At 48.4% G+C, this 13,631-nt stretch overlaps 1 protein-coding gene across 1 annotated transcript; it reads left to right on the top strand.

The window, feature by feature from the left end:
- The first annotated feature begins 436 nt into the window (after positions 1-436).
- CLRN3 (clarin 3) lies at positions 437-13,341 on the top strand. Its single transcript, XM_063101725.1, has 3 exons — positions 437-665; positions 8,113-8,292; positions 13,070-13,341. The coding sequence occupies exons 1-3, from the start codon at positions 437-439 to the stop codon at positions 13,339-13,341; spliced, it is 681 nt and encodes a 226-aa protein (XP_062957795.1).
- The last annotated feature ends 290 nt before the right edge of the window (positions 13,342-13,631 follow it).

Below are 13,631 nucleotides of genomic sequence, written 5' to 3'. Positions count from 1 at the left end.
GGGGGTTTGTGTTTAGCTGCTGACTTCAGCAACACGTTGGTGACACAGATCCTCCATTCCGTTATTATTTAGGAATTCTAGTCCTGTCCTGACATGGTAGGCTGACCTTGCTTCCATGGCACTTGAAGAAGGATTATAAATTAATTTTGTGACTGAGGAAGTCATCAGGAAGACCAGGCCCACCCCTTGTTGCTGCTGGTTGGCTGTAACCATGGTAACCCTTTACTCCAGACCAAAGTCCAGCTACTGCAAATCTTTACGACCATGTTCACAGTCCAGTGTTCATTAGCATAACCTTTCCTATGAAGAGCAAGGTTTCATATTTTACAACTGAGTATTAGACTTCCATTTCTTCACTAGACTCCAAATGATAAGGTCCAAAAATATTATAAGAAGATCTTGGTTTTTACCCTAGAAAGCTTATTTTCCGAAGAAAATGCCTACAACAAAGAAAACATCGATGTTCTTACTGAGCTTTCTCACAAGCTTAGGGTCTTTCATTGTAATTTGCTGTATTCTTGGGACACAAGCTTGGGTCACTAGCACGATTGCCATTAGAGACTTTGCTTCGAATGGTAGCGTTACCATCACCTACGGACTTTTTCGTGGTAAGAGCGCTCAAGAACTGAATCATGGACTTGCAGAATTACCCAAAAAATTTGAAGGTAAATGACAAACTAATTGGAATGGGTACAGTAAGATTGAGTTAAGATTCATGTCATTCTATATTTGGGCCAAATAACCATTCAAAACTAATTTCCTTGTAAGCTGTGAATTAGGCTGAAGATAGGAGCCTAACATAATTCTGCAAATTCACCATACCATTATTTCAACTGCCTCGGTTCGGTGGTGTCTATCAGAACAACAATCTAAATCATGCTAGTGGTGGCTGTGTTTAAATGGTAACTACCAAGTTTATTGACAAGTAAATCATGAAGTAAACGTAAGTATTGAATGTGGTATTCAATAGCCAGTAGAAACAACATTTTTAACTGTACTGACTGTGAATTTTTAGCTGGAGAAACAAAGCTCTGTCTAGAGCTTCGTAAGTGACATCTGACAGGAAAAATATAAAATGGGAAACGGTTTTGATTCCTATTTCTCAAGTTCATTTCTTTAAGCAATTTGAATTTGTCTTCTTACCTCCAAAATATCTCATAGTTGGAAATGATACTAAATTTCCATTAACTCTATTAATTGTATATTTTACAGAGTATCTAATTTTTTTCTGATTTTTTAATACTGCCCTCCTCTCACTGGGGGAAAATAAAAATTCATTGAGAGTAATAGGTTAGTTTAGCTGCTTATTTAACTCTTGAAGTTTGATATCTACCATTGTGTTTTCTAAATTTGAAAACAATATTTATAAATTATGTAGCACATTAAATGCACTTTGTTTTGAACAGTGTTGTATACAGGTATTGCATAGGCATTACCAGCTATTATGCAGTCATCACCTCTTGACTGATAAATAGGCATCATTTTCTATATTATACACATGTAATATCTAGTCTTTCTGTAATGCATCTAGGTAGCGAGCCTTAGACACTAACTCTCGATTCTAACTCTAGTTTGTTTATGACTTTGTTAATAAAGTGATTTCCTTAAATCCAAAGCAACATGATTATGCTTCCAAGTTATAAATTTGTCTTTTAGGTGTTAGCAAAGTCTCCCCTGGCACTTCAGCAGCCTTCCACACCCTCTCTGGAACCAGGCTCAGCTTCTTGGGAGGACAAGGAGCATTTGCTTTACAGAAACTAGAAACTGAGACGTTCAAAGACTCAGTCGTACTTTCAGTTATGTGAATAGCATTTTCAAAACCAAAAAGGGTACTCATTTCTGAATCCCTAGACACAGTTTTAAAATTTACTATAAGAAACAAAACCTCCATATTTTTTGGTTTTCATACAGTGCCTGTTTGGAACCAGTTGATTCCAGTTTGAGACAAGTGGCTTCAATGGAAGCCCTGACTGTCTATATCCGGGTGTGGCCCAGAGGAGGCCAGGCTGGGTCAGTGCGACCGCTGGTGAGTGTGGTGGTGTCACTAGAGCAGGGAGAACAGGGGTCAGGGAGAGCCCTGGAGGGGCCTGGGCCAGGTGGGCCCTACAGCCCAAGGTGGGAGCCAAAGGAGGTAGAAATCTGCATTCACCTTGCCCGGCTCTCTACTTTTACTTTGTTACTGGGAAGCCACATCCCTGCCTCCCCAAGTCACCTCCCTGCCATCTGGCACCATAGAAGATGAACCAGCACCCAATTACGGAAGGCGCTGCACTGTTGCTCTGCTTGGCATCTCTGGACTCCTCAGAGCCTAGCAGAGTCATTGCCAATGACTGTAGACATCATTGAACTTGGAACACTTATAAACAGTTCTCTTGGACGGGGGAATGTCACGTTACTGGAACATATCTCACGTGGAGTTGAGTGACTAACAAACCTTGGATGCTCCTCCCGAGAGCAGCACTGCGGTGTCAACAGTGACACGTGGTGCTCTCCTGCTGGTTTCTCATGACAACCCGGGGCTCTTTCAAATCAGAAACCAATCACTGGCAGTATAATAAAATCTGTACAAATGCTGCCTTCTTGCCCAGCAGTGATGGGTTGACTGTTTTGATTGAGAAGTTAACAGAGTCAGCTCCTTGGCCAGGGTGAGGTCACACTGAAAATTTCCAAAGAGTAATAAATATCACAGAACTCTGCTGTATTTCTGCATAGGATCTGCCATGCTGTGGGATGGGGTGGAAAACACGTGTCTGCAAAGACTCCTCAGAGGAGAGAATCCTGAAGAATGAGCTGCTAGAACATGAGCTCACACTCGTGATGGTTTGCCTCCTTTGGATTTTGGGTGCTGTATAAACAGAGCCCTTAAAAAGAAGTCATTCCCTCAACTATGTTTTTCGAAAATGTAGTCTTGGTCCAAGGGGTGTAAGGTGACACTGGCAATGATGACAAAATGAATCACTCATATTTGGGGCTTGCAGGGATGTGGAACTTTGAGCAATCACATTGCCTACAATGTGATTCTCTGGGCTGAAGGTGGGATCACCTGGGATGCTGGTAAGGAATCCCTTCACTGGACCCTCCCTGGATAAACTGAATAAGAATCTCAGGGAGTGAGGCCCCGACCTGCTTTTAAAAAAAAATCTTCCCAGGTAATTTTAACACGGAGTGGTTCTAATCCGGGGTTGGCAATCGCCAGCTTCCCGTGGCCAGGCACTAGATTGACAGATACGTGTCACTCTGTTGAGTATTGTTTTTAAGCCCCTGGGGTGCGGCCTGCTTGAAGTTAATTTATTGGAGAAAGCTCTGGACACAACCTTGCAGACGAACCAAAGTGGGCTGGGAAACAGCCTCAGAACCCGGCTAGCCTCTGAGTGCTGCATTTGCTGGCAGGAGTTTCACCCCATCTGGCTTCTCCCCCAACCCCCATTTGTTCTCAGGGAACTCCACATTGCACCATCAGCCTAAGCTAAAAATAATCATGGAAATAAATCTGTGCAAAAACTAATTAATTGCAAAGAGAAGGACAAATGGTGTTTATTTCTCCAGAATTTACAAAGAGCCCCTATCTTACTAGTCCCACTGACCACCCTCACACCATACGTGCAAGGACACTTTTCCTGAAGGGGAGCTACTTATCGTCTGCCCCCAGAGATGTGACCACACTGGGAGGTGGGAATATAGGGGGCAGAAAAGATGCCTCCCAGGGCTTGGGTCACTCTTCTCCCAAAGAGAACCCTGGCAACTTTCCAAGAGGCTGGGGCACCAGCTGGGACTTTCCGGGAGAGCTCCCAGGTCGCACTCCAAGATCTGCCGACATATTGAGTCCCTCCGGGGATGCACTGTGGTACATGAATTCAAGCATGCACCTCGTTAGGCTCCCTGGTGGCCAGGTGTTGAGAAAGGACTAGAGGCAGTTCCCACCCACCCACAAAGCCACTGGCTCCTCCTCAACGTCTGAGGACTTAGGCAAACCAGAAATTGAAGGGTAGATGGAGAACATCCCAACAGGGAAACTGAGGTGGTTAAATCTCCCTGCGTGGGGAGCCCGGATGTCCGGATGACCCTCATTTCTGCCTCCCAGCTGCGGGGCCATGGGCCTGGCGCTTATTGCTGTGGCTGTGGGGTTCTCGGCCTCTCTCTTCAGGCTGCTAGAATCAGGGCAATTAGTTCCAATTGTGAGGTGGCTTTCTGTATTCAGATGCTTGTCCCTTAAACAGAAGAAAAAGAACAGAATGTATCTGCTAATTTTGTAGGCAGAGAGCAGCTGTCAGATGCTACGGCAGTTTATTGTTACTCCGTTCTTGCTAACTTTCACTGAATTTCCAGCTTTCCTTGTCTGAGTTCTGAGCCACAAGCTGCAGGGAAGATACAGCGGTCATACCCAGGTGGCAGGGGATTCAGAAGGCTGAGAAGTCATTTTAAAACGCAGAAGTTAAAATTAAGGTAAATTGTCACCTTAGTCTGAGCCAACAGGCCCCAAATTGACTCCCTTTGGGGAAAGCACAGCTACTAGATCTTTCCAGAAGTCAAAAACAAAGCTAAATTCGATCGTCAGTTTCTAATTTAAAGTCGAATGTTACCCACTTATGAATGAACATCCATCTATGACTTTCATAAGTGTGTAAAGCAGAAAAATACTCCATGGCACTTCAGGTGCCTTAGACACTGGACATGCTTCTGTCACTGAAGTTTCTGTTTTCTAGTTAAGTATCCAAATTCTTTCTTTTCTTTTTTTTTTAAAGATGACCGGTAAGGGGACCTTAACCCTTGACTTGGTGTTGTCAGCACCACGCTCACCACTGAGCTAACCAGCCATCCCTATATGGGATCTGAACCCATGGCCTTGGTGTTATGAGCACACACTCCCGAGTGAGCCACGGGCCGGCCCCCAAATTATTTCTTATTGGCTACCAAACTTTGTTACAGAGAGAGTTCATGAAGTCCCCAGCAAACTTCTGAAGAGATGCCAGAGCTTGCCTTTCAGTGCCCAGGAGAAGCTTGTGATTGGCAACAGGGAGGGACTCCCCGCAGTGGGCGAGAAGCCTGGACACACCTGCAGCATCCCACCTCTGCCTCTGAGCAGGTGTGTCCTGCTCACTGCTGTCACTTTTTCCTGCTCTTCCTCATATGTCACCTTCCTCTAGCTTCAAACAGGTGTGTGCAGTAGTTCTAGCAGTAGGAGTCCCTTGGGCAGGAGGGAGAGGCCGGAGACTCAGTCCCAGCCCAGGTGGCCCCTCCCACCCATCCCCGCCGGGCAGTGGCAGGTGGTGACCACACTTGTTGGTCGGTGCCTGCCCCATGAGAGTTCTCACCCCGGGGGCGCAGCAGAGGCCTATGCAGGGATTTAACTACATGCCACGGGTCATCCGCAGAAATTATGAAACAGTCTGTCTCCACCAAGTGCAAGGAGGCTGTACCTAGTGAGTCGAACTTTGCTCCCAGTCCTGTCTGAGGAGCAAAATGTTCTCCAGCCAGGGGTGGTGACATCACCATCTGTGTGTGGCTGAGCTGATAAGTCCCCCTCTTCTGTTCGCTCTGTCCTCCTGTGGGTTTTTAAGGGCCCTGTGGCCAGGGTGTCACACTTGTTTGCCTTCTCCTGCCCACCCCCTGTCTTTCCTGCACCTTCTCGCTGCCAGCCCTCACCCCCTCTGCCCTGCCTTCCCCAGCACTGCCACTGCCCGTGCCTCCTGCTGCCCATCTGGGGAGGCTTCTGGCCCTGGGCTCAGCCACGCAACACATGCCTCTCGGGATGGGATACCTGTGCTCTCTGGATGAAAGTCTTTTCAGTAAGACTCCTTTGCTACCAGCCCCTGAGGGCGGGTCTCAGATGCCCAATTGCAGATGTGCCAGCCACATCTCATTCAAGTCCACTCTCTGTCCAATGGTAGGAAGTTTATCTCCCCACAGAGCACTGCTGATTAAAAAGCAAAAAAATAAAATAAAATAAAAAATGGAGTGAGAACATACTCCTTCAGATCTCATTGGAAGTCCTGTGTCCATTGTGGATGAAAGGCTTTAAGAAATAGGGTAGGACTAAAGTGTGGGGGGAGGGGGACAGGCTGGCAGGGGCTTTGGACTCAGGCCTCACGAAGAGCTCTGCAGAGATGGGGGCTGTTAACTACGTCAGGGTTTATATCCCTCCTCAAATATTTGGAAAGGCCACTAGGCAGGAGAGGAACTAGTGAATTCTGTGTTGTTCCACAGGGAGAACTGGGTCACTGGGACTGCTGGGTACAAGTCGTGAAGATGCATATTTGGGCTCATCACAGTGAAGAACTTTCAGATAAATAAGGCGATGCAGGGAGGGAAAGAGCCACCTTGCAAAGAGAGGGCTCTGGCCACTGCACACGTTTGAGGAGGAGACTTGGGGCCCCTCCCATGGTGCTCACAGCACCGTGGGGTCTCCTAGCTGCCATGCCCTGTTCTTTGAGACACAGTGGTTATGGAGGGAAAGCCTGGGTCCCCGGGGAAGAATGCTGAAGGAACACCCCCACCCCCCACCCCCGCCCCAGGCCCCAGAAACAAGCAACCTTAACTGCCCTGTCTGGTTTCTGTTCTTTAAAGCTGCTCTGGGCAAGGATGTAAGCATCACCACAGTTCTGTCCCTGGGGACCTGAGAAGAAGGAACAGAAAGAAAGAGGCTTTTACTGTTGCTTACCCACCTCACTGTGGTTATTGTACCTCGCAATTCCCTATGATTTTGTTAGTATATTATTATCAACTCTGGAATCTTTCTCCCAGATTACTTTTTCCTTTTGTCATTATGACTTTCATAGAACATCTCTGTAAACACTTTATTAATGTGGCGGCCCTCTCCTCAGGGCCTCTCACACCAACAGCCCGTGGAGATGTTTTGTAGACGTGTGGCTGGGTTGCATAGTAAGTACACTCGGTCGTGTCTGGTCATTTGTGCTGCAAGCACAGGGGCTAGCAGAGGAGACAGGTGCTCGGGGAGGAAGGCTTGTGGTGGTCAGAGGCTGCATAGCAAGAGCAGGAACTGGTGCTAATGGCCCAGGCACCTTTGTTTCAGTTTTCATGGGGTAGGTCCACATCTGGAGCTCCTTTGCACTGAAGAAATATAACATTTTATAAAATGCTATTAGAATTCAGAAGAAATTAGCTTGGAAAGGCACCTGAAGTCTCACACAAATTCCCAGCTTCCTCCAGCACTGGAGACCCATGGCTCTGGGTAATGCTATGGTTTAAATGTTTGTCCCCTCCAAAACTCATGTTGAAACTTCATCCACTTGTTATGGTATTAAGAGAGTGGGAAATCTGACTATGGTATTTGAAAGGTGAGGTCTTTAAGATATGGCCTCTTGACGTAGGACTTCCCAGCTTCCAGAACTGTAAGAAATACATTTTGTTTCTTTATAAATTACCCAGTTTCAGATATTGTGTTATAAGCAACAGAAAACAGACCATAAATTACCCAGTTTCTCTGTTATAAACCACAGAACATGGACTGAGACAGGTGCTCTCTGGCTCCAGAGAAGTGGAGTCTGGAAGAAGGGCTAACACCTCTGTTTGCATCGACAGAAGTCATTTTCTTGTCCCCATGGCCAGCTTTTGGCTCTCACCTCCCTGGCCACCTCTGTCAGCCCTTTCTCTCCTAGCTTTCTCTGCTGATAGCCACCCCTGGCTCACTGGAGGATCACAGAAGCCCCAGGGCTGATGGGATCCTCACTGTGCACAGGTTCTCAGAGTGACTCACCCTGTAAATGTCTCCAGGTGGAAGCTGAGTTAGTGCTCAGAGTAAAAGAGGCACTGTCTATGATGAAACTGTGACGAAGCCCACTGGCAAGGATCGGAGGCCAGAGCTCACACACGGCAAGGCTGTCAAACCCTGCTGCAGGTATTAGGGAGGGCACACTCTTTCCTAGCGGACGTTAACATTGGGATGAATGTCCAGTCATCTGAAGCACTGCAGTTACACTCATTCAACCACAGATTCCACAGTGGGCCTACAGTGAGGAACACGAGGCTCACTCTTGCATGATATAGAGATACACGCATCTCCCACCCACACTCGACAATCCCTGACTCAAGTCCCCAAGAGGGTGGGATGTGGAGTTGGTGTTTGTGTTATGAACTTACCAAACGTTGTTTTAGTTCTAGGAATATTGAACAATTCTTCCCAGAAAACTCTGCATCTGGTGGCTATCCTGTTCCTGGCCCTCAGCTTGTTTACCTCCCTGCTGAGTTCTGGGTTTACCCTGTACAACAGCATCAGCAACCCCTACCAGACGTTCCTGGGACCAGTGGGGGTATACACCTGGAATGGACTGGGCGGTGAGTGTCCCAGAGAATCACATCTGCCTTGTCCCCACCTCACCTTCTCTCCCTCGTGCACATGAACACAATCATGCTCATGGCATGGAATTACTGGGACCTATGACGGGCTGGGGCTTGTGCTGGGGATTGAAGCTTATTTTGGTCAATCTACAGCATTTATTAAGCATCTCTGGAAAAAGAATTGTGTTACATGTATTGGTCAGAAGTAAGGAATGGGGTGAAGAGTTAAGGTGTATAGTATAAGCCAGTCTTTGCTTCTGAGAATCTAATGGAAGGCGTCAAACAAAACACATATAAATCAACAAAACCTTCACTGGGCTTTTGCTATGTGTTTAACTCCAAACTAGGCTCCATGTGACGTATGGGAGTACACACACGTGCACACATGTGTACACAGCGCATGCAAACCACACACACACACACACACACACCTGTTTACTTTCCTTCTCTCTTCCATGTAACAAGAGTCAACGTGAGCTCCAAACATGACACATCACATCTGCACAATGATGCCACAATAATGTCATTTCGGAGACTCTGGGGCCAACACCCTTCTTGTGGGCTGTGTGTGAGCCCAAGGTGTTGCTGTGCAGTGTTGCTAGGTTGTCTGTGTTGGGGTGGATGATGCAGCCAGACGGGAAGTGAATCGCAGCTTGGACTCACAGTATTTTGGGCTCTCACGGGGGTTGCCAGGGCTCCGAAACTCCACAGCTGCCCAGAGGCAGGACCAGTGGGCGACTCTTTGCCCCACCCAGCCCGCCTTCAAGTCCCTGCCCCGCCAGGTAGTGGGTTTCTCCTGCTCACTCCCTCTCTCCACCACTGAAACCTGCTCTTGGGAGCAAAGCCTGTCTTCCTAAGGAGATCATTCCACAGGTGGCATCGTGTGAGTTTCAGGTGGAACATTTTAGCACAGGCCAGAAACGTTCAAACACGGAAAGATGCTCTGGATATTGGGGTGTCAGGAAGCTTTGGAGGAGGAACTGTAGGTGCCTCATCCTGTCCTTCTGTGGAGGCCAGCCTTACTGCTAGCCTGGTGCCTGTGGCTGGAAGAGGCCCTGTGACTCAATGCCACAGCTACCAGTAGGAACGAGCTGGAGAACAGCAAACAACCATGTCTGTGATGGGGCAACAAAAGGAGAAAAAGGCCTGGCTGTAGCACGGGCTGATCCACATGATGCAGACACATCTGTGGTGGCCGTGTTCAAGCTCCCAGCATGAGGTTACTGAGCGTGGAGTTGAGAGGCACAAGCCACCCCAGCATGGCATGGGTGGCAGGAAGCAGCGTGCCTGCTAGAGTTCAATGGCCAACTCTTAACCACTGACCCAGGACAATGGGGGGAAACTGGGACTGTCCCTGGCAAATTTGGACTCGAGGTCACATTACACACTCACACCCCAGTTCCAAGGACTTGGGGGTCAGGCTAGTTAAGCCACGTTTGTTTATGACTGGCTCTTTCTGTGCTTTTTTGCCTAGTGGTAAAAACATACAAATCCCCCGATTTAATGGGCATCCACTATGGGCCAGGCACAACTGTCCTGTGGAACCAATATTATGGCTTTCCACCTTGCAGGAGCTCAGCATCAGAGGTTAAGGGACATGGTTACGAACTCAGATATACTCACTCAAATGCCCAGGTTCTGTGCGCAAGCTATTTCTGTGATTATAGTTCACCTGAGTCAGTCAAACCAAAGGCAAACCAATTGGCACTCGATGCCAGCGTGGAGAACAGATTATTTTTATTTTTGCTCAAGTAATTAAGAAGCTAAAGAGAGTATTGGCTTCAGGCACAGCTGGATTCAGATCTCGCTCTGCCCATGCAATGAGGACTCTGTTTCCCTCCGTCCCTCCATCTCTGGATTTCCTCAGCGGTTGCTCTGTCGTTAAGCAGCAGCTTGGTTCCCCTTAAAGGTAAGGCGGCTGCAGCCCAGGAGAAAAGACTTCCTCCCAAGCAGCTAAGAGAAAGTCTGGGCCTGATTCTCTCTGGAATTGCCTATTCCTCCACCAATCTCCAGCTGGCTGAGGACACCTGCCTACCCTGGAGCTGGGGCTGGGGTCAGCCTTTCCTGCCCACAGAGGAGAATGGGCATTAGTACCAGAGCAGAGGGTCAGATGTGGGGCCAGCTTTGCAGTGCCTGCAGCCCGCAGGGTTCAGAGCCCAGGCTTCCGGCAGGAAGGAAACCCATTTCCTGCAGACTGTGGCTCCCATGTCTCTTTTCCTCCATAGCTGAGTAGAGGCTGGCTCTGCACACGGCAGAGGCCCAGTACATGTTTGTGGAGGAAAATATGAAAAAAAGAGCCTGATAACCTTCCCCCCAACCCCCGCCTACTTCCATCAACAGAGAATTGTTTGACAGGGAGAGAATGCCTGCCGCATCCCTTTCCCAGCTCACGGGCAAGTTCTGACACAGACACAGGCTGCTGGGTGGGTGAAGAACCATCAGAGACGCTGGTGTGCAAGGAGTGGACCTGTGTTCTAGCCCAGGCCTCGCCATCCCAGTGCTTGGGTAAGCCAGACCTTTGTCCTGAGTTGCTCTCTGGGAATTACTGACACTCTGCACCCACTCGGAGAGCTGGAGAACTTGGTGGAAACTCTCACTCACAGGAGGCTCAGCCTACAGAAGGGCTTGGGTATGGAGTATGCCCCTGCAGCGTCCTTGGGTCACTGCGGCGGAAAGGCTGGGTCAGGCTGACTTCTGGGAGCCCTGGAGCCAGAGGGAAGGGCCCAAACCCCTGTGGGGGCTGGGTTTGAGCAAGCTCTGCTTGGCTGGCAGACAGCAGGTGGGGTCCAGCAGGGCAGAAGAGGAGTGGGTTTTCTGGCTGTTTCTGAAGCAACAGGAGCAGATTGTGCTTTGAGGAGAAAAATAGCTGCATCACCTCCCAGGTCCTGTGCACTCCAACCCCAGCCTGTCCTCTGCACCACCCTGGCCTGGGCCAGGAGATGTTACTGTACACTCAGAGGAGGATAGGGTCAGAGGGGACTCTGCAGACTGTCTGCTCCAAATATGTTCATGCCACAGCTGGGGAACCCAGAGAGCAGAAAAGGACGTGGCAGTTCATGGGCCCCGTGGTGACAGGCTGGTGCAGAAGGCAGGGTCCCTGAGACTTCGGGAGCTCCTCATCTGCCCCAGGGCTTCCTCCAGCCCCTGGTGAATCCTTCTGTCCCAGGGAGCTGGAGAAGCAGGCAGCAAGGAGTCCAAGGCTCCAGTGTCTTGTCCCTAAAGGGGACTCAGGTTAGTGTCTGTGTTGTGCGTTGGCCCCTCCCAACCCAAATCAAAACTCTAGGCCGCCCACTTTAGAAAAAAGTTTTAACCCTGTGTTCATCCTGCTCCTTTATGAGTAAGCTTTTATAAGGAACTTCACAAGACAAGAATGAAGGATAATTAAGGCATGTGGGGAGCCCAGAGAGCATCAGAGGACTGGGGCTTTAGGACAGACAAATTACCAAGAAATAAAACGATCGCACTGAGGAAGAAGGTCTGTCATCAAGGACTGTTAAAACATTCTCCTCACAACAAACCCCTCTCATTAGGGCCGTTTGGAGGGCCATTTGGAAAACCACCCTGGGCGTGGGTTATTGCCTGGATACATTTGATGACCAAATGTCCTTTGAGTTGTGGGTACACATCAGCAGATGCAGAGTCCTGGAGGACTTCCATCTGGGAATTTCCCTGACGGCCACCCACGCATGGTCAGACCCGAGGGGGCGAACCCTGGAATATCCATAGCCTCAACCTCTTTCCCGAGCCTTTTTTATAACAGCTTTATTGAGACATGATTCACAGACCATATAATTCATCCATTTAAAGTGTACAACTCAGTGGCTTTTAGAATGTTCTCAGGCATGTGCAGCCATCGCCACAGTCAATTTCAGAATTGCGTCACCTCAGAAAGAAACCCCCTGCCCTTTAACCCCCCTCCCAGCCCACCTGCAGCCCTGAACAACCACCAATCTACTTTTTTGTCCCCATCTTCTCCCTTGGAAGATGAGGAATGAGGCTCAGAGGAGACACAAAACTCGTCCAAGGTCAGGCCACCAGGGCTGTCAAGCCCTCTCCCTCTGACTCCAGCACCATGTGCTTCTAACCAGGCCTACGTACTCTCCAAAGTCTGTTCTAAGGAACGTTCTCTAGTGGAGGACACTGTGAGGAATGAAAAATAGGAGATAAAACAAAAATTCTCTTCTGAAATCAGTTTAGTGAGGAAATCCATCCTGACTAAATGCTATTCCTCGTGGCATCATGTAGAGCTGCCACTCGAGGCTCTCCAAGGGTGTTCGTACTTGTGTGTCCAGTGCTGAGGACTCTGAGGACCTCTCTCCATGGCTGAGCTCCTCCCACGGTCCTCGAAGCTCCAGACTCACTGCCCCCCTGAGTTAAGGCCACTTCTCCCATCTGAGATGCTGTTTTCCTTCCTTTCCAAGCCTTGTTCATCCATCCAGGCCCTTCTGGCGTTTCCCTGTTGACTCTCCTGTTGACTTCAGCACACTTGTGACATACGTTGTCCTGAGACAGGGCTGCTTTGTAGATCAGTGGTGCAGCCACTGCTTCTGAAAGGACCTGAGCCGAGGCATTTGCTCTCGGTCCGCAGGGTCCTGCACAACCTCCAGCATTTGGTGCCTAAAAGCGTAGTTCATGCCTTCATTTCTTTCCCCCTAATGCTTGAAAGAATGTAAACCCCAGTATAGATTTCAATAAACACCCGTAGAGTATTATTCCTCTAAGAAAATAAAAAATGTATCAGCATGTCATTTATGAAACTTAATCTTCTTTCCAGCATCCTTCATTTTCGTGGCCATGATACTGTTTGTGGGGAACACAGAGTCCAATCGCCTCTCCGAAAAGTTGTCCCAGACGCTTTATCCAACAGTCACTGATGAAGGAACAACCCATAGTTATGGATACTCATTCTGGCTCATGCTGCTCGTCATTCTCCTAAACATAGTCACCGTGATCATCGTCGTTTTCTACCAGAAGGCCAGATACCAGCAGAAGCAGGAGCAGAGAAAACCCATGGAATATGCTCCGAGGGATGGAATTTTATTCTGAATTTAGCTTCATGTCATTTTGGCATTACATCCATTCTATTTTATGTCAGCTCCCTGAGCAGTAACTGGCTACCTTGTCTGGACAACCAGCATGGTAAAGTGACTGTCACTCGTGATAACTTTTGTATTTCATGAAAAGGATTTTTTCCATGTCAGGCAGGGTTGGGGGATGAATGGGAAAGGTCGCCAGTCTATGTAGTGTTCTGAGCAGTAGAATGACTATTAGCCTATGGACCCTTCCCACCTAGTCTCGCTATCTGAAATAATAAAGCTTTGTGTTATGCACCTTTC

The sequence above is a fragment of the Cynocephalus volans genome, chromosome 7, assembly GCF_027409185.1.
Source record: "Cynocephalus volans isolate mCynVol1 chromosome 7, mCynVol1.pri, whole genome shotgun sequence".
In the NCBI taxonomy this organism is placed as follows: Eukaryota; Metazoa; Chordata; class Mammalia; order Dermoptera; family Cynocephalidae; genus Cynocephalus; species Cynocephalus volans.
This window is presented reverse-complemented; position numbering and strand designations above follow the sequence as displayed.